The sequence below is a fragment of the Plasmodium sp. gorilla clade G2 genome (genome assembly GCF_900097015.1).
Source record: "Plasmodium sp. gorilla clade G2 genome assembly, chromosome: 13".
NCBI lineage: Eukaryota > Apicomplexa > Aconoidasida > Haemosporida > Plasmodiidae > Plasmodium > Plasmodium adleri (nom. inval.).
In genome coordinates, this window is record NC_041705.1 from 783475 (window position 1) to 805361 (window position 21887).

Here is a 21887-nt window from a genome sequence, read left to right on the forward strand (position 1 = left end):
AAAAATTTTGATTAATAAAATAACAAATTAAATTATAAGGTTTTTTATTATAAAAAAATAATATTTTATATTTTATTCTTTATATATATATATATATTAATATAACCCAATTGTTCTTATTGTATTTTATATTTTTTGTTTATAATAATATTTATCATGACTTTAATGCTAAAATTTGTATGCGAACACATCATTCATTTTAAATAATAAATTTATAAACGGAATTTTTTTTTTTTATATATTGTTATTTTCTATTAATTTATAATTTTTATCTTTTTTTTTTTTTTCATTATAAAATTTGAATATTTTTATTATTTTTTACTATTTCATTTATTTTTTAAAAAAACCTTTTATTGTTTTTGATTACTATTAATATTTTATTACTTATTTTTTCCCATCTTATGTTTTTTTTTTTTTTTTTTTTTAGAATGTTATATTTATTGGTTTATTTTTTGATATATTAATTTTCGTTATATGTTTTTATATTTATAATAATTAATATTACAAAAATAAAGATATATAATAAAAAAAAAAATATAATTTTTTTTAAGAATATTGATTTAATCTGATTTTTCATATAATATGAACTATTTTTAATTATACAAAAATATACATATAATAATATAATATACTTTGATTTTATTTTTTTTTTCGTTATAAATATTCTGTTGTATCCATATTATATGCTTGTAAATGTTATTTATGTAAATTTTAAATAATAATATATATATGTACATTTCATTTTTTTCAAAGTACATATATATATAAATTAATCTATATAAAATTAATATAAGAACAAAATGGGCAAAGGAAGCAATGCTTGTGTAAGCATCAAAAATAAAACAAAAGGATATACATACATACATACATACATACATACATACATACATACATACATACATACATACATACATACATACATACATACATACATACATACATACATACATACATACATACATACATACATACATACATACAGTCATACATACATACAGTCATACATACATACATACATAAATACATACATGCATACATACATACATGCATACATACATACAGACATACATACATACAGACATACATACATACAGACATACATGCATACATACATACATACATACATACATACATACATACATACATACATACATACATACATACATACATACATACATACATACATACATACATACATACATACAGACATACATATATTATTATTAATATATATGTTTTTTTTTTTTTTTTATTAATAGAAAAGAAACCAGGCTAGGGAAAGAAAAAATGTAGAAGTTAAAGGAGGAAAATCTCAATTAAAGGCAAACAAGGAAGCATTAAATGTAACTTGCAAGGTAAAATAAGAAAGACAATATATCATAAAAATATTTTTAAATTATTCATATAAAATATAATGAACTGTTTTTGAAAAGGAAAAAAATGAACATATACACATAAAATTGCCGTTCATTTCTTTCTATTTTATTTTATATTATTTTATATTATTTTATATTATTTTATTTTATTTTTGTAAAGGTATGCTATACTGTTTTTATGCAGACACAAAGTATTTCACAGCTAGCCGAACATGCACAGAATAAACATAATAAGGATGTAAAAGAATGTTTTCCACAAAAATTTATGGATACATAAAATGTGTAATTTTAAAAATTTTATTTCTTTTATCTATTTTTAATATTTTTTTTTATGTAAATGATAATTATTATCTCATTTTAATAAGTTACAACATGTTAACAATATATATATATTAATAAAGACATATATCAATCCTTTAATAAATAAATTGAAAATTAATATAAGAAATATATATATAAAAAAAAAAAAAAGAACATTTACAAATCTATAAAATTTTAAATATTTATGAAATAATTAATTCATTCTTATTAATTATAAGTTTAAAAAAAAAAAAAAAAAAACACACACAACATACACAGTATTAATAAAATAAAATACACAAATTATAAAATAATTTGAGTAAGAAAAATTATTATTTTAATTTATATAGAATTTTTCAAAGAATATAAAACTTTATATATATCACAAAAAAAATCCTCATTTTTTAAAAAGGAGGTACTGAGTAAGTGTAATAAAAGTTTCATATTTTTTAAAAGAAATGGATTAATTTCATATTTTCTTAAAACAAATTTATTATAAATAGATAATACTTTACATTTAATTCTCATTATTTGATCATAAAAAAAACTATTATAATAATGAATTATAATATTTTGTTTATTAAAGAAAAGATATATATTAATTAGTAAAATAATTATTCTATTAATTAAATTAGTAAAACAAATAATAATGTTTGAATCAAAGAAATCTACTTTTTTATTAAAACAAAAAAGATGTATATAATCATCTAAACTTTTTTTAATTTTTGAAATATATTTCATTTTTATAATTGACATAATAATTTCTATGAAATTTTTTTCATTCCACAAATTGTTATTTTCCTTACTACAATTAAAATTTGTATGGTTTAACAACAATAATTCATTCATAATATGTTTCCATGTACCTCTATATTTCAATAATCCAAAATTATTCTTATATAATATAATATTACGTATATATATATCACGTTCAAATATATCATGTTTAAATTTCTTAATATTTATATTGTTTATAAATACTTCTTTTTTTTGATTATCCATAGTATCAAGGAATGTAAAAAAATTAATGACTCCTTCTTTTTCTTTATTCTGAGAATATACTATATTGTTTTCTTGATATAATAAATTATTATTGCGTTCAGTAAGTGGTTGAACGACTGAATTAACAAAATTGATATTATTATTATTATAAACCCTTTTTATTATATTATGTTCATTATTCATTTTATTAATCCTTTTATGGTCTTTTTTATAATTATTAAGAACATTTTTTTGCTTTATGATGTTTTCCTTCTTCTCCATAATATCTATAATATTATATATATAATAGAATATAAACAAATGATTCAATGATATATTATTAATATACAAATTATACTTTTCTTGATCAAATAATTTCAATGGCTTATAATAATGTTCATCTTTAATACAAGGTTTGGTTTGATTAATACAAAAAATTAAAATAGATGAGCTGATATCTTTAAAATGTTTAATAATATAATATATAAAAAATTCAGAACAAGTAACATAATTGATATTCTTTGATAAATGTAATACATTTCTTTTCATAAATGATAGGACACTAATTTTGGTTTTATATCTAATTAATTCGCTTTCATCATTTAACATATATATTAGACAACTATATAATACAATAAAAAAGCTAGTGAACAAATTATAGCTTCTTACATATTTTAGTGGATTTTTTATATATATAATATCGAATGTTATATTTTGATTGGCAATTTTATCATGTACAATTTTTTTAATATTTTGTTGTTGTTTCTGTTTATACCACTTGAAATATTTTAAATTCGTGTCCAATATATGATAGTCACTACAATAATTATTATGATCATCATTATTATGATCATCACATTTATCACTTTTATCACTTTTATCATTATTATCATTATTATCCTTTTTTGGGGTAATCCATTTATTTTTCTTCATACCATTTTCATCACTATAACCCTTTTTCATTATGATATTCTCGTTATTTAAAATCATTTCTTCATAACTATTTGATATATTATTTTTATTCATACTAATATACTCACTTCCAACATTTCCCTTTTTATAAATATTTTTCTTTCCATCCTTAATTTGTTGATATCTCATAAAAAATTCTGATGGTAATACCCTCTTATCCATTTTAAGGATATTTTCTTTGTTTTTTATTTCCTCAGCATCATAATCAATAATACCATAATTAAGGAATGCGTTTACAAAATATTTTGCATATGTGGAAGAATTTTTATTATATAATAATGAAAAAAAATTCATAAAAATGAGTTGATAAAAATATACATAATTAAAAATATCAATTGGATAAATATTTCCATTTGATAAAGATAATTTGATATATTTCTTTTTTTCGTCATTAATATAATCATATATACTTTGTATAAAATGATTTCTTGAAACACGATTGGTAGTTGCATTTTTACAATACTGTTCTTTCATTTTTTTATTAAAATATTTTAAACAAATAAGATAACTATATGATATAATATACTTATCTAAATAATGACTATGTATATTATCTATATAATATGATTTCATTTTTTCAAATATAACTAAATTTTCAAGAGATATATATTCAACAACTGATAATATTATTTTGAAGCAATATTTTTTTATTTTCATATTATTTTTATATATATCAATAATCTCAAATAATAATAAATAAATATATATATATATTTTTTCATCGAATCTTTCATATTCTATCTCATTTATATATTCTTCTATATTATTCACTCTATTTTTTGGAGGACATGCTTTCATATTTATATCGTCTTTTTTTATATATAAAAAAGGATATACCATATTATGACAATTTTCATAAAAAAATTTAAAAGAAGAATAATTTGATGTGTTACTTAAACTATTTTCTTTTTCCTTGAATATTTTTTTTTCATTTCGTTTTATATTCAAAAACCAGTTGTATAAAAGGGATTCAATAAAAACTTCATTCTTATTATACATATATAAATCTAAAAGACAAACCAAATTACTCACCGTTTTGGTTATTTTTATTAACAATTCATTAACTAATACACATATGAACATATCATTATTATATGATAATAACTTATTATATAATAAAATAACTATATTTTTATTTATACAAATACTTATTTTGTTATATAAAATATTTAATATTTGCAGAATTAAGAAATTTTCTGTATATGTGTTGCTTTTTAAAAAGATGTACAAAAACTGAAAGAATATTTTCCTAAATTTTTTTTTATTTTCTTCAATTAAATATTGAAATTCTATCCTTCGAATAAATTCGATAAATAAAAGTAGATAAGGATTATTGTAACTATTAATATTGTGATTATTACTATCAATGTTGTGATTATTACTATCAATGTTGTGATTATTACTATCAATGTTGTGATTATTACTATCAATGTTGTGATTATTACTATTAATTGTATGATTATTATTCTTTTCATTCATTTTACCTTTACTATCAATTTCATTTTTTATCACATTTATAAGAATATTTTTTAAAAAATTAAAGATCACATTCTTTTTTTTCAATTTTAGATATATATGCAAATAGACATTAACAATAATTCTGCATACTAAAACTTGTACAAAATAATTTCCATATCTAAATAATTTTTTTAAATAATCACAAAAAATGAAATATATATTTATGTTACTATTTATATAATCACTTGTATCATTTTTAATATTTGCATTAACATTATTATAATCAGCACATTTTTCTTTATCATGGTTATATTTTTTTTGAATTAAAATTTCTTCATTATATTCTTGTTTATATATATTATTATTCTTATTCTTTTCATTCTTAAAAAAACATTCTGGTATCTTATTGGTGGATGCTAAATCTCCTTTATTACTTTTTAATAAAAAATAATCATCATTATTAAATATTATTATGTTTGAAAGAAATATTAAAATGGGTATAAATTCAGCAAAGAAATTTGAATAATCAAAATAAGATTTACTTTCATTTTGATTATTAAAATGATTCATTAAAAGTTTGCATTTTTTAATAAACACATTTAAAAATACTTGTAATAAATGAATCGAATTTAATATATCAAAAAATGTTAAATTCATATTTTTGAATATTCTCTTTTTACTACCTGTACAGAAATAATACATATTTGATGATACATGATATGAAGAATTTAATTTGGATAATAATCTTTTCGTTAATATATTATATAAAGATGTACTTGAATTCTTTAATGAAAATAAATCACTTTTATAATATGTTAAAGATATATTATATATATCGTTAATATATTCATATAATGTTTTATTATCTATAGTAGTATATATATGTTTTATTATATTTAAACATATAACCTTTTTATATTGGTTATTACCATTATATAAATAATTTAAAATAATTTTTATAATAAAATTATATATTATATATTGTTCTTTTATTCTATATGATTTTGTTAAACAACCTAAAGCTAAGCACATATTATTCGATTTTCTTAAAAAATTAATATTAACTCTTTTACTGTCTAATATTAGCATATTTAACTTTCTATTCATATTAAAGTTGTGATTACAATAACTAGCATCATCTGTATCAGATGTGTTATCCTTATCTAAATTTTTATCCTTTTTTGAATTATTTGTTATATTTATTTTATTTCCATGTTTTATAAAATTCATTGAAAGTATATCATTGATATCCATATTTTCTTCTTCTGACATCATCAATATATTATTCAGCTTACTAATAATTCGATTCAACGTTTCTAAATTTTGATCATAATAAGTATTGTCACTATTATATTTTTCAATATTATTATTACTATAAATATTATTGTTCGTTTTATCATCTATTTCATGATCTATTTTATTAATTGTATACAAACACTTTTCTTTTTCAATAAAAACATCCTTCTTTTTTTCTATGTCCATATATGATTCTTCCAATTTATTATTTTTTCTTAAATTTTTATCTTTCTCGTCTTTTTCATTTGACCCAATTACAGAAGGATTATCATGATTCATCCGATTTTGCTTCTTTATATTTTCATTTTTGAAAATATGCAAAATGATAAATATATAGAACAAAGGAATAGATTGCATTTCCTCATTACTTTTTAAAACAATAATTCTACAGATATTTAGTAAGCAGTCAGCTAAATATTGCTGACAAGCAACATGTTTTGAATATAATAATAAACATAAAAGATTCTGAATTATAAAATGTACTTCTTCATTATTAAAAAATGTTATAGATTTATTGTGTTTTTCTTTTTTAGTATTATCATTTTGTTTAATAGTTGTTGGTTCATCATTTTTAGGGCGAGATTTTCCATTTTTTTCATTTTTTTCATTAACTCTTATATTTTGACTTACATTCATATATTTATCTTCACTTCGAGTTATATCACATGTGAGATTATATTTAAAACAAAAGTCAACAATAGATGTAATCATTGAACAGATATACTTTATTGATAACCATATTATAATGGAAGTGGCTTCTTTCTCATTTTCCTTTTCAAATATTAAATGTCCTCTACAATCAAAAAAGAAATTTTTTGAATTATTTAAAAAAAGAAAATTTAAATAATTAATAACATAATATAATATATTACATATATAAATTTTTAATAATATTAAATAAGAATTATTTTTAATTTTTTCATTTTCATTTTTTATATATTCATATAATTTTAAATGATCATAATTTAAATATGTATTTAATTTACATAAACTTATTTCATCAAATTTATAATAAGTAGAGATATCCAACGTTTTATTAAATTGTGTATTTTCTATTAAATATAAAATAAATTCATTTATATAATATGCTATTTTATACATGCAATTATTTTCTATATCTTTATGTTTTGTTAATTTTATTATGTGTTCCTTTTTAATTCTGCATATAAAATTTTGTAATATATACAATGGAATATTTGTATGAATAAGGAAAATATCATCATTTTCATTAATATAATCATAATATATATTATAAGATGAAATGTTTTTGTTTATACAATGATTATTACAATTTCTATTAATACCATTTATATTTTTTTTGGAATATATATTATCATCACCTCCAAATAAGTAATTTATATAATTTATCATATGCATATTACTTTTTTTAATATTTAATATATCCATATGTTTTGTAATACCATGACAAAAAAAATCAGTTAAACAAATAGGTTCTGTTTCATTAAATTTTATATTAATATTGTCTTTTAAAAATACCATACTTTTATTCTTATCATTAATATTATCTAGTAAAAAGAAATTATTATTATTATTATTATTATGATTTAATGACATAAAACACATTTGTAATAAAAAGGCAAAAAAGGAATGATCAACTTGTTTATGCGATTGCATAAGTGGTAAAAATAAATTATTTAATGATATAAACTTATGCTTCTTTAATAAAATAATACTCACAGTTTTAAAAAATAATTCCTTTGACATGATATATAACTCTTTCCATGTTGTTTTTATATTATAAAGGAAAAAGAAAAAATTAATATTTTCAAAATATGAACAATATTGAAATATTATATTTAAAATATCTGCACTATAAATAGATGATTCAATACACATATCTTTATTTATACTTTTAAATAAAAGAAAAATTATATTCATTAAATAAGAATCGTATAAAAACAAATAATTTCTGTCATTTATATATTTATCATTAGGTGTGTAGCACATACAAGACAAATAACTATTTTTTAAAAAAGTATCTTTACTATACATATCGTCTCTATTCTTATAAAATATATTGTTACCATAAAGAAATGTAAAAATATTAGTATACATATTTGTATGATTGCTATTTTGTGAAACATATCCATAAAAGGATTCATTATATGATGTATTTAATATATTATCATTTGACACTCTTTTTTCTGATGAATTATACTCATTGATATTATTCAATTTATTATTTCTTATAAAATTCATATCATTAATTAAATTTTCATTTTTTTTTTCATTTTCCATATCAATTGTTATTTTTATTTCTTTTTCTTTCTCTATAATATTTTTTTTTTTATTTTTTGTCTTCTTCTCAAATTCTATCATTCTTTGATAATATATAAAAAATTTTTCAAAAAATAAAGAAATATATTTTCTATATGAATCTCTACTAGCCCTAGAACTATCCGTTATAGATACATTTAAAAAGCTCAGAAATAAATATAAATCACAAATATTTAAATATTTATTCTCACATATAAAGGTCAAAATGGATAAGGTAACTTCATCATTTGAATGATATAACAAATTTTTTAATGTCTTTACATTTAATAAAATATCATTATTAAGTTGATAAAAATAATCATTTTTATAATTAACAATTTTTAAATCTTGATGCTTTCTTAAAGTACATAAGGTATATAATTCTAAGTACATTATATTTTCAATTGAATGGAAATTATATAAACCATATATTTTTTTTAATTTATTTTTTTTTTCTTCTTCACATATATTTATAACAATATCTTTTTGTTTATATAAATTAATAATTTTATAATTCAAGAAAATATTATCATCTTTTTTATCTATACATTCATTAAAAAATATTTGACACAATTCTACTTTTTCAAATAGATGAATATTTATAAATTCAAAATAATTTTTATTCATCATATTATTCGAACATTTATAATTTTCATCCCATAACATAATAAAATTCTTTTTTTCTTTTGGTATACCATAATTTTGTTTTTTATCATTACAATAATTATAGTTTAATTTTATTGTATCATTTTTTGATGAGGTTGAAGGGCTATTTCCATATTCTGGGTCAAGATAATCTTTTAATTTGAAATATTCCTTATTCAGAATAAAAGATACATAATTATTATCATTTTGATAAAAAAGCTCGATAAATTTTTTTACATAAAATGTTTTCATAAATAGATCTTCTGTTAGTAAAATATTTTTTATAAATATATAATACAATAAATATTTATCTTCAGAATGTACAAAGATATGTTTAATACATTGTTTTATTAATTCATATAAACTAGACATAAAATATTCATCATTTCGAAAGAAACAATAAAATAGATATTCCAATATGTTTTTTTCACACATAGAATTCTTAAAATAATTTAATAATAAAGAAAGACATAAATATTTTCTTTTTTTTTCTTGATTAAAAATAATATATGTTAAATGTTCATATATATCATTTTTTATAAATATATTTTTTTTACTACTAAGTAAAAACTCATATATACTTATACAACTATTCCATATATTCTTTATATTATACCAACAATATTTTTTTAAAATTATTAAAATGGTATTCATAATAAAATTGTATAATTCTTTTAAAAATATTATTTTTTCTTTATATGTTAAAATTTCAAAATCTAATTTTAGATCATTAATATTTAAAGTTTCTTCTACACTTAATAACTTTTCATCTAATTTTATATGGAACATTATTTCTTTACATTTTTTTATATCTTCATTTGAATAATATCTTTCATAATTAATTATAACAAATGCTCTTTTATCTCGATATGTTCTCAACTCCTGTTCATTACTTTTTATGCTTGCGTTATTCTTGTTTATTTTAATTGTAGCATCATTTTGATTGTATGAGATAAAATTCATACTATTTATTTCTTTCATCATATAATTTGTATCATCCTTTAAAGTATCATACATATTATTAGATGAAATGTGTTCAATACTAATATTATTTTCTTTCATATCTAAATGGTTTTGTCTATATAATTTTTCCAGATTCACCTTTTCAACCTCACTACATATATTATTATCACTACATATATTGTTATTACTATATATATTATTATCACTATATATATTATTATCACTACATATATTGTTATTACTATATATATTATTATCACTACATATTTTACTTCCTTGCTCAAAAACATAATTTAATTTTTCACTCTTTTGTAACCAATAATTTATACTCTCAATACAAAGAAATATAAAAAATGGATTTTTCGTACTTGAACATAATAAATTTTTTATTTTAAAAAACAAGATGAAATAATCGAAATTTTCAAAAATATTCGTATTTTTTACATTTTTATATTTTATAATCAAAATGCTTCTATATTTACACAATATTAAAAAAGGATTTTCTTTCTTTTTTTCATTAATAATATGATTACACTCGTTTAATAAATTTTTTATATTATTTGTGAGTTCCAAACGTGTATAGCATTCTTCAATACTTGGATAATTTTGTTCATTCTTAAAATTATCATTTGAGCTTATCACATTTTCAAATGCAACATCATCAATAAAATGGTAATTCGAAATATTCTCATTTATATAATCATTATATATAATTTCCGTGTTTTTTTTATGATTTATATTTCCCTCTTCATTTTTTATTAATTCTGAATTATTATTTGGTATGTCATAAGAAGACAAATGTTCCTCATTATCATGATAATTATTATAAATGATATTATCTCTGTTGTTATTATTTTGATTTATTTTGTAGACTCCTACATTTTTTAATTTATCAGAACATTTTTTATTATTTAAGGATTCATTTATTATATTCTCATAATAAATTATAATATATTTAACTTGCTGATATATTAAACACACATGTGTACATATATCCTTATCAAATGGAAAATTCGATAATATGTTTCTTAAATTATGTGAAATAAGAAAAAAAATATGTAATAATTCTTTAGATATAAAATGTATTGTTGCATTTATTTGGTACGTAATTAAATAGTTTGCAAAGATATTTAAATAATTTTGATTTCTTTTTAAAAAGGCAATTTTTAATTTATCATTAATATACTTTAATATATAAATATAAAAAAATTTATTTATATGTTCATTATTAAATATATGATAATTACTAATTAAATATTCAATAATTAATGTTTTACAATTATAATAATCTTCATAATCTTTTTCTTTTTTTTTATCTTTTATATGAACAAATGCATTTTTTAAAAAATGAAAAATTAATTTCTCTTTCCAGTTATAATTATTCGTATCTGTAAATATATAAAAATTTATAATTTTTAATGGGTTTTTTTTTATTTTTATATTTCTAAAATATATTATTAAATATATAAAATATTCTCCTATTAATATATTTGTTTCATTATATATTGTAAAGTGCTCATAATAATTTTCAAAAAATAAGGTTATATTTGTTTTTACATCTGTTACACTTAAACAACAATTTTTCCAATATAATAAAATATTTTCTTTATTTTTTTCTAATAAATTATTTGAACTAACTAAATTACATAAAACCAATTTGTGAATATTTATTAGTTTTTTTTCAATTTCCTTTATTTCAATTTTTTTTTCTTTTTCAAAAAATTTTAAGCCTGTATTATTCATTTTTTTTTTTTTTTTTTTTTTTTTTTGCTCGTTTTTTCTTTTCCTGTTTTTTTTCTTGTTTTATTTTATTTTTTTCTTTCTCTTTTTATTTGTTTTCCTTTTATAATGAAAACATTATATTATTAATAATAAAATAACATATATATATAATATAATAAGGATTATATTATTATATATATTTTTTTTTCATATTTATAATTGTTTATCAATTGTCATTAATTTAAACCAATTCGATTTAATAATTAATCTTTTTTTTTTTTTTTTTTTCCTTTTTGTTTAAAATATTAGAATTTTATATAATATCATATTTTAAAAACTATACATTATCATATTTATATTTTATATTATTACATTTTATTATTTATTTTTTTTTTATTTTTTTTTTTTTTGTATTTAATTTTACAAAATGATTAAGAGACTAATTCAGTATTGACAAGAAAAAAATAAACAATAATAGAAAATAAATAAAAAAATAAAAAGAGCATTTCTAAATAATGTAATAAAAGACCTTTATATTTGGTATATTATTATTATATATACATATATATATTTATGTATATATATTTATGTTGTAATTTATAAAATATAATTAATAATCAACGTGGCCTTTATATCTGTAAAATATTTCTATTATGTATATATTGTTTTTCTCAATAGGAGTAATACATATAATATTAATATATATATATATATATATATATATATATATATGTGAATTAATACCGTTGTTTTTTTTTTTTCCATACAGTAACATTATGCATATAATATATATATAATATATAAAGATTCATTTTTATGTTTTAATTTTTACATTTCATATGAAATATTTTTTTATATAACTCTTTTTAGAAACAATACATGGGGGAAATAAAAAAAAAAAAAAAGTGTTTCATAAGTGTAGGAGGATAGAATATTTATATTTCTATTTTTTATGCATTGTTATGAAAAATAACTTTTTTTTTTCTTCTTTTCTTTTTTTTTTTTTTTGTTAAAAATTCGAGTGTTTTCCTACCATAAATGGTTCAAATACATGATGCAAAATCTCCTTTCCTGTTACCCTTATATAAAGGTGATTTTTAAAAAGAAAAAAATATATGGAAAAATAAAAAGATAACAAGAATTAGAATATATATAATATATACCTACATAAATATAAATAAATAAATATATATATATATATTTATTATATATATATTTTTTTTTTCACCTCTCAGTGTACGAAAGTAACAACATTTTTTTTTGTAAAGGAAATATTATAACAGGGCCTAATATATTTTTCCTTCTCTTTACATATATAATTATAATTATTTCGGTTTTGCCTATATATATAATAACGTAAGTATATTTTGAAATCTATAAGTAAATATATATATATATATATATTTATATTTATGTGTACTTATAATTTATATTAATTATGTTATTTTTGAACTTATTAAGTCTTGCATGTCTTCAAAAAAAGTGTATACATTTTCATAAAATTGTATCAATATTATTCTAATTTTTAATATATCTTAATATATGTAATACATATATTTTTGTACTTTTCTTTTAATAGATATTTCCAAATAGATAGTTCCTTTTGTTTAACCGTTGCTCTTGTTTCCCTGACAATTTTCTTTATATTAGTTTTATTTTTTTTAACAACCACAGCATTTTGTGACCCTGGAATGTACGCATAAAATATATATATATATATATATATATATATATATTTAATATACATATATATTCAAACTATTTATTCATAATATATAATATTTAAATAAATTTTTTTTTTATTACGCATGTAGAATACCTAAAAGGAATTATGTTGATTTATCATTGCCAAAAGGACGAAGTAAAAATTGAAATTATTATATTTAATTAACAGTATATATATATATATATATATTTTTTCCATTTTAATATTATTATTATTATTTTTTTTATATAGCTGCATTTACTACTGCAAAAATAAATGGAACAATTATAAAACAGTATTGGTGTGGTATGTTATCACAAAAAATAAAATAAAATAAAATAAAAAGAAATAAAAACAATAAATATATCAAAAATATCAAAATTATATTTAATAAAATTTCCACGTAAAGTATATAAATAAACATGATATATTTTATTTTTTATAGTTAACTGTAATCATTTTAAAGAACCTAGAAGTAAACATTGTTATACATGTAATAACTGCGTCTCGAAATTTGATCATCACTGTGTATGGTAAGATACTAAAATAGAAAATTCTTAAAAATTAACTATATATATATATATGTGTATGTATAATTTTTATTTATTTATTTATTTTTTTTTTTTTTCCTTCTAGGATTGGTAATTGTGTAGGAAATCGAAATTATAGACGATTCTTTTTTTTCATTTTAAATTTATCGATCCTTTCAACAATAATATGTTTTATATTCGTTGGACTTTTTATCGTAATATAATTAAAAAGGATGTATATACTTATGATTATGGTCTTGATAAAGTTTGTATTATATATATATATATATTTTTAATATTTATTTATAGCAATTGTGTATTAAGGAAAATGGAAGCTTGTCATTTCAGCCAATTTTATATACAATAGGAGAATATCCACACATGTAATAATTTTAAAAATACAGACAAAAAATTTTAAATATAAATAACTTCAAAAAAAAAAAAATATTGTTCATATTTAAAATAAAGAATATATATATATATATATATATATATATATATATATATATTATTAATTATTTGTATTTACTTATTTCACAAAACATTTTTATATATATCATTATCTTATTTATAGAACCTTGTATATTATTTATACCTTTCCATCCTCCCTTTTGTTAATTAATTTATTTGTGTATCATTTACAAATGGTACTACAAAATAAGACAACCTATGAAGATATCCAGGGCTTATATTCGGGAGATAACCCATTTGATGAAGGTAAAAAAAAAATATATATTTATATATATATATATATATTATTTGTAATGCCCTCTTCAATTTTTTATTTCATCTTTTCTTGTTTGTAGGGAAATTTATAAATTTGAAAAAGTTTTTATTTACACCCGTGGATAAAATGTAATTATAATTTAAATAAAAGAATATTGACTGTATATATAATATACATACATACATATATATATATATATATATATATATATATATATATATATTTTATTTTTATTTTTAGCAAAGTCGAATGGAAAGAAATTGTAAAGGTGTCAGTCTAATATTATAAGAATATCTTTTCTGATTTAATTTTTTTTTTAATTTTTCAATTTTTTTTTTTTTTTTTGTTTCTTTTTTTTCAATTTTCTTTTAATAAATTAAAACTAATTCTTTTGTATAACCAGAGTTATACTTTTTTTGTCTTTTTTTTTTTTTTTTTTTTCTCTTTCTTTTTTAAAGAACATAACTCTTTTAGTAATATTAATTTGTCAAAAATATATTATCATTTTCAAAACGTTTTAAAAATACAATAAAATAAAAATAACTGTTTTTATTTAAAAAAATAAAATAAAAAGGAGAAAAGAATTAATTTAAAAATATTAAGTCTTAAAATAAATGATAATTTTAAATAAAAGAAAGAAAAAAAAACAAAAATAACGAGGAAAAAATGTGGATACAACAAAAAAAAAAAATATATATGTACATATATATATATATATATATATATATATCATTAAAATAAAATATAATATAATATCATAAAAAAATTATATAAATGATATAAACATATTTTATATCATACAAGAATTAAAATTGTAATATATTTGAAATATAATAAAAGAAGAAAAAAAAAATAAGTTATTACAAATTATTATATATATAAAGACATATATATATATAATTATATATATAGCTTCATTTTTTCTTTTTTTTAATCGGAAACATTTTTTATAAAAAATAGAGTTAAATCAATATAACTTTTCTTTTTTTTATCTATTTTTTTTTTTTTTTTATCTTTTGATTTAACGGACGCAGGATCATAAACCTCGATTGTTTTTTCTTCTTTCATGAGCGTATCCCACATGATACAATTACTGTTTAATCTTTTTAAGCAGAAACTCCTATAAAAAATAAAATATATATATATATATATATATATATATATACATAATAAAAGCTTTTATATTTTATATTATTTTATCTTTTCATTTTACTTTATAAATTTATTATTATCAATATGGGACAATTCCTCAAATAACGGCATGACAACAAATTTCAAAAACGTTATTTGAGATTTACAAACTTCATTGTGTTTTGTCCTATCACACAAAGGTGATAAAGGCATTTTATTTTTTAATTCTTCATCTCCTTGAGTATAAAATTCAGATAAAACTCTTTGACACCAAGAATAGTGTTCACTCCATGAAACTGATCCATGAGATATATCTGCACTTTTTATAATCATTTTTGTTAATATTAATAAATCATCACTATTCTTTATATAATCGAAATCTTCATTTTCTCTTCTTATTCTAAACTTTGATATGATTTCAAAATGATGTTTCATATCAGTACTTAAAATTAATTCAATGATATATGATCTCATCATTCGAAAATCCTGAATAGCAAAAATAAAAATAAATTCATAAAATATATATATATATATATATATATATATATATATATATACTTATGTATAGGAACAAATATGATCTTACCTTTTCTGAAAAATTTTTCAAAATATTACACTGGTTTAGTTGTAATATTTTAAAAGTTATAGATGCATGATAATTTTCTAATACACTAATGTCATTATAAATAATACTTAATGGATGTAAACTGTTTACAAAAAATAAGTTATTATAACCAGGATGTCCTATATCATGACAAATTCCTGATATAAACATTACCAATTTTATTTTATATTCCAGGTCATCATATATACCAAGTTTTTTGGTCAAACAAAAAAATTTTTGTGTTACCTGTAAGGAAAAGGTGTGTACGAAATGTAGTGTGTGCATGTTGTTTTTACGGTTAAATATAAGGTCCCCAAATAAATATAAACACATATACATAAATATGAACATATATATATATATAAATAAACATATATGCATACATATATTCCTATTCATTCTTATTACCATTGTCGCGTGTATTGTATTATGATAAGGAACATTATTGTACTGCTTTTCAACAAAGCAGAGAAAGTTAATTATTATATTTATAGGAATATTATGATCAATAGTACATATTAAAGATAAGTTAATATCAAAAAAAGGATATTCGGATTCTTCAAAATATGTTAAACAATTGAAATCCCAATCTGATAAAAGCTTGTTATCAATGAATTGAATCATTTTTGTTAATTGGGATATATTAATTTGTTTCAAAAATTTTTTTATTTGTTTTTTATCTAAATCCACTTTGTCAGTACTTATACAGTCATTGTTTGAAAATGATTTGTTTAATTTGAAATCTACTCCTTTTGGCACTTCTTCCCCAGCAAAATTACTTTTACTTTTACTGACATAGGCCTCAATAAATTTTTTATTCTTTCAAGTGGAAAAAATGAGAAAATACATGAACACACACATATTATATATATATATATATATTATATAAAATATGTATATATAAATATATTCATATAGATTTTGTTTCCTTTTTTTTTTTTTTTTTTTTTTTTTTACCTCTGGATTTTCGAGAACATTATAATCAATATTATACAAGTTATCAGATTTTGTTAATGTTGACAAACATTGTTCCAAAATATTCGAACAATAAGAAGTTTTCGTATGAACATTAAAATTTGTATCAGTTTCGTTTTCTAATTCCAATATGACTTTTGTACACTAAAAAATGGAAGAATAAAAATAACAATAAAAAAGGTATTTACAATAATTAAAAATATTAAATATATATATATATATATGTGTGTGTATATATTCATATTACCTCCTTTAGCATATTAATTAAATCTTCAATTCCTGTTGAAATTTTTTTGTTACTGGTTTTATTTTTCATATCTGATTCTATTTTATCTAATTTATAACCAGCTACCTATAAGAGATTATAAAACAAAAGTATATTATTTTATATTATATTATATTATTTTTTTTTTTTCATTGTGAAAACATATATAAGTAATAAAAAAAAATCCGTTTAAATATAATATTAATGTTTATATGTATATTTTTATATATAATATAATTTTACAAAACCGTTTGAAGTACATACAAATAAATAAATATATATATATATATATATTTTTGATTTTTTAAATTTTGTCTTATGACTTACAAGTAAATTATAAAAAACATAACGTATTTGTAGTTCTGAGGTATAACTTCCTATGTATAAAAATGTGGACAAGGTTGTATATGCCAAAATTCGAAAAACCCTATAATAAAAATAATATATATATATATATATATATATATAATTTTTTATTCATTTATTATACATATTAACATATAACATATATCATTTTCAACATTTTTTTGTTTAATCGCTTTTATTTTTTTATAAAAATTACACATATATTTCAGGCACAAAGTCAGGTTTGGCAGAACCCACTAATATGATACTAGTTGAATTTAAGAATATAAATATTAAATGGATAATCCAATTATATTTGGTCCTAATAAAATTAATAAAATATATATTATATCCATTAAGCATAAGTTTGCACAATTATAAATATGCACATATATATATATATATATATATATATATATGTATATGTATGTATGTATGTATATTTTTTTTTTACCGTGAGGGAAAGAATATATCTATTATAACCAGAGGTAGGAAACCATAAATGTAGGTGAGTACATAAATCATTTCCAACTCATAAGTAGTCGTAGGCATTTCGCTAATGTTTGGATTATACTCCAGTGTTAAACCTATAGCTATATTCCATAAACCCCATAAAGCAACCATTAAAGAAAAAAGTACATAGGACATACATTCAGAATATTTACACAATTCTGTAGACCCGATTATTATAAAAAATACTAATATCACTGTATTAATAGCCATTAAAGTATGAAATAATATAACAATATATGTTTCTCTTCCCCAAGTACTTGTTTTAAGAGACCAAGTTGTTAATGGCCATATAATAAAAGATAATATTAACATAATAATTCCAATAATAATCATTCTAGATGATATCCAATTATTTAAATTTAATACATATAAAGATTCTATAGAATCATCATTAAATTTTAATGGTATTTTTTTTAATAATTCTTTTTCAGAAGATTGATTTAAACATGCATCTGCAAATGTACTTTTTAAAGGATTTGGTGGACTTTTACTACTTATAGAATATATTTCTTTTTTTATTGTTATATTTCTTTTCCATATATCATAAAAATATTTTTCAAAAATACTCCTTTGATTTTTATTCGTATCAAAATTTTTATCATTATTTATTTTTATATTAGTAGTGTTTGATTTAATATTTCCATATGATCTTATAGATGAACGAATCTTATGATCATGATGATCATCGTGATGGTGTTCATTATGATCATTGGTATCATCAAAATTATTTATATTATCAGTTTTTTTTATATTATCATCATTATTTAATCCATCGATTGTTATAGTATTACTACTATTAATATCATCAAAATTATTATAATTATCAATATTATTATTTTTATCATTTTTATTTTCATCATCAATTTTATTATTTTCATTAAAACTTATAGAATTTCTTACTTTTAAATATAAATTTTTGTAACTATCTTTATTTGTACTCTTTATATTAATTTCCTGTAATTCTTTTTTATTTTTGTCATTTGGAATATCTATTATATTTTCTTTTAATTTTACAGAATTGGATTTTTCATTTTTTAAAACTTTAACTTCAATATTAGAAAATTCAGAATTACATTCTGTATTTATATTACTTGTAGACCAATTCATAGAATTATTATCAATAATTCTTTGATTTTGTCTACCATCTTCACTTATTCCTTCTTTATATGTTCGTAAAGAATTACTAGTTAAAGGTGACTCTTCATCATTATCTTGAATATTTCTACGTGCATTATTTAATATATTAGATGGAAATGAAAATTCTATAGATTTCGTTTTACCAAGAATATTTAAATTTTTTAAATAGCTATTTTTTTTTTTTACTTTATTATCTTTTTCTACATTTTCAGGAATAAGTGGTATATCTTTCGAAATGCTTTTCCTTTCTTTAAAAGTTTCTTCTATAATATCATCATTTTGTTCTATCTTTGTTTTTTCTTTATTTCTTAATAAATTCATTATAAAACTCTTTTTAGATACTATAGATTTACTTTTATTTATATTCTCATTTTGTTCGTTCATCGTATTACTATTAGACCTTCTTCTATTCCCTACATTTTTTTCAATATCTTGATTACTATTTTTATTATGTTCTTCAAAATCGTCTACCTTACCCATTTCATATACATTGTCTTATTCTACATTCTTATGTTAACGTATTAAAACAAAATAATAAAAATATACATATATTAAATTAATATGTATATTTAAATATATGTATACTTATATATATCTATATTTAAATATATATATATATATATGTGTATACTTATAAATCATTTGGAATTATTAAAAAAGCATATAATTGTCTTTTGCATTTCTTACATTTAATAATAACGCATAGTTCAGAAATGCTTTCTTGTAATCAATATATTATTTTGTTGTGTATAAACAAAAAATCATAAAATGAAAGATAAAAATAATATGCACTAAATATATTGTAATTTATATATAAATAAATATATATATATATAATTTTTTTTTTTTTTTTTTTTTTTTTTTTTTTCAGATTTTGTCCATTTTATTTATTGTTAAGGGTATATATTTTTTTTATTATTAATACACATAACACATATTTTATAAACAAAAAAAAATGTATATATATATATATATATATATATATTTATTTGATATTATATATTATTTATTTTCCCCACCCCTACTTTGGAGAATTCATAGTGCATTTATTTTTTTTTATCTTTTAAATATAAAATGAAAAATATATTTTATCTGTGTAATTTAATAATACTTATATACTATTTATGATAAGGATTTAAACATGAAAAATAAAATATAAAAAAAATTAAAATATATAATAATAATGCAAAAAAAAAAAAAAAAAAAAAAATTATATTTTCTTTCATGATAGGAATATATATAAAAAATATAATTTAAAAAAAAAAAAAAAAAAAAAAAGAATAAAACTGAATATAATATAAGAATGAATACTATTATAATAAATATTATAAATGTGCGTAGTGCATAAACAAAAAATAATATAAATATATGAAAAAAAAATATATTATTTTTTTCAAAATTACAATATTATATATGAATCATAAAAGATGATATTTTTTATATTTTTACAAATAAAATGTAAAACATTATATATTATGTTTTTTTTTTAATTTTAACCATTATTCATACGTCTTATTTTATATATTTTTCCATTAAACGAAAATGTAATATAATAATAAAATAATAATTACATATATATATATATATATAAATATATACAGATATTTATTTATATATATATATATATATAATAATTTTCATACATCAAAAAAAATATAAAAAAAAAAAAAAAAAACATTGAAATTTTATAATGATGGGGGATAATACTGATGAATGTAAAAAATATTAAAATATGCTACAACATGAAGGATATTGTTTATTATTTTAATTACACATATGTATATTTATGTATATTTTTATTTTAATGTCTAATAATACTATCTTCAATATATTTAACAGTAAGTTTAAAATTCAGACAAATATATTCCTGATAAATATTTTTAATTCATGTATAATCTAAATATTTATTATTTTTTATATGTATATATATGTAGAATAGAAAAAAAAGAATTATTAAAAATTATA

General features: G+C 17.8%; 4 protein-coding genes across 4 annotated transcripts; 2 read left to right on the plus strand and 2 right to left on the minus strand.

Annotated features, from left to right (window-relative positions):
• Positions 1-800: 800 nt before the first annotated feature.
• Positions 801-1653, plus strand: PADL01_1320100 (conserved protein, unknown function; the record flags this gene model as incomplete). Its single annotated transcript, XM_028683742.1, has 3 exons — positions 801-824; positions 1260-1355; positions 1537-1653. The coding sequence occupies 3 exons, from the start codon at positions 801-803 to the stop codon at positions 1651-1653; spliced, it is 237 nt and encodes a 78-aa protein (XP_028539890.1).
• A 365-nt stretch (positions 1654-2018) lies between these two features.
• On the minus strand, positions 2019-12011 carry PADL01_1320200 (conserved Plasmodium membrane protein, unknown function; the record flags this gene model as incomplete). The annotated part of the gene is made up of 1 exon (XM_028683743.1): positions 2019-12011. One exon carries the CDS (start codon positions 12009-12011, stop codon positions 2019-2021), a length of 9993 nt encoding a protein of 3330 aa, XP_028539891.1.
• Positions 12012-13028: 1017 nt separating this feature from the next.
• Positions 13029-15473, plus strand: PADL01_1320300 (palmitoyltransferase, putative; the record flags this gene model as incomplete). Its single annotated transcript, XM_028683744.1, has 12 exons — positions 13029-13080; positions 13226-13346; positions 13570-13683; positions 13805-13851; positions 13948-14001; positions 14141-14228; positions 14332-14440; positions 14535-14608; positions 14800-14942; positions 15032-15080; positions 15193-15220; positions 15411-15473. 12 exons carry the CDS (start codon positions 13029-13031, stop codon positions 15471-15473), a joined length of 942 nt encoding a protein of 313 aa, XP_028539892.1.
• A 409-nt stretch (positions 15474-15882) lies between these two features.
• On the minus strand, positions 15883-20402 carry PADL01_1320400 (3',5'-cyclic nucleotide phosphodiesterase, putative; the record flags this gene model as incomplete). Its single annotated transcript, XM_028683745.1, has 9 exons — positions 15883-16072; positions 16166-16569; positions 16670-16933; positions 17096-17506; positions 17645-17806; positions 17910-18014; positions 18255-18354; positions 18490-18594; positions 18727-20402. 9 exons carry the CDS (start codon positions 20400-20402, stop codon positions 15883-15885), a joined length of 3417 nt encoding a protein of 1138 aa, XP_028539893.1.
• Between the last annotated feature and the right edge of the window lie 1485 nt (positions 20403-21887).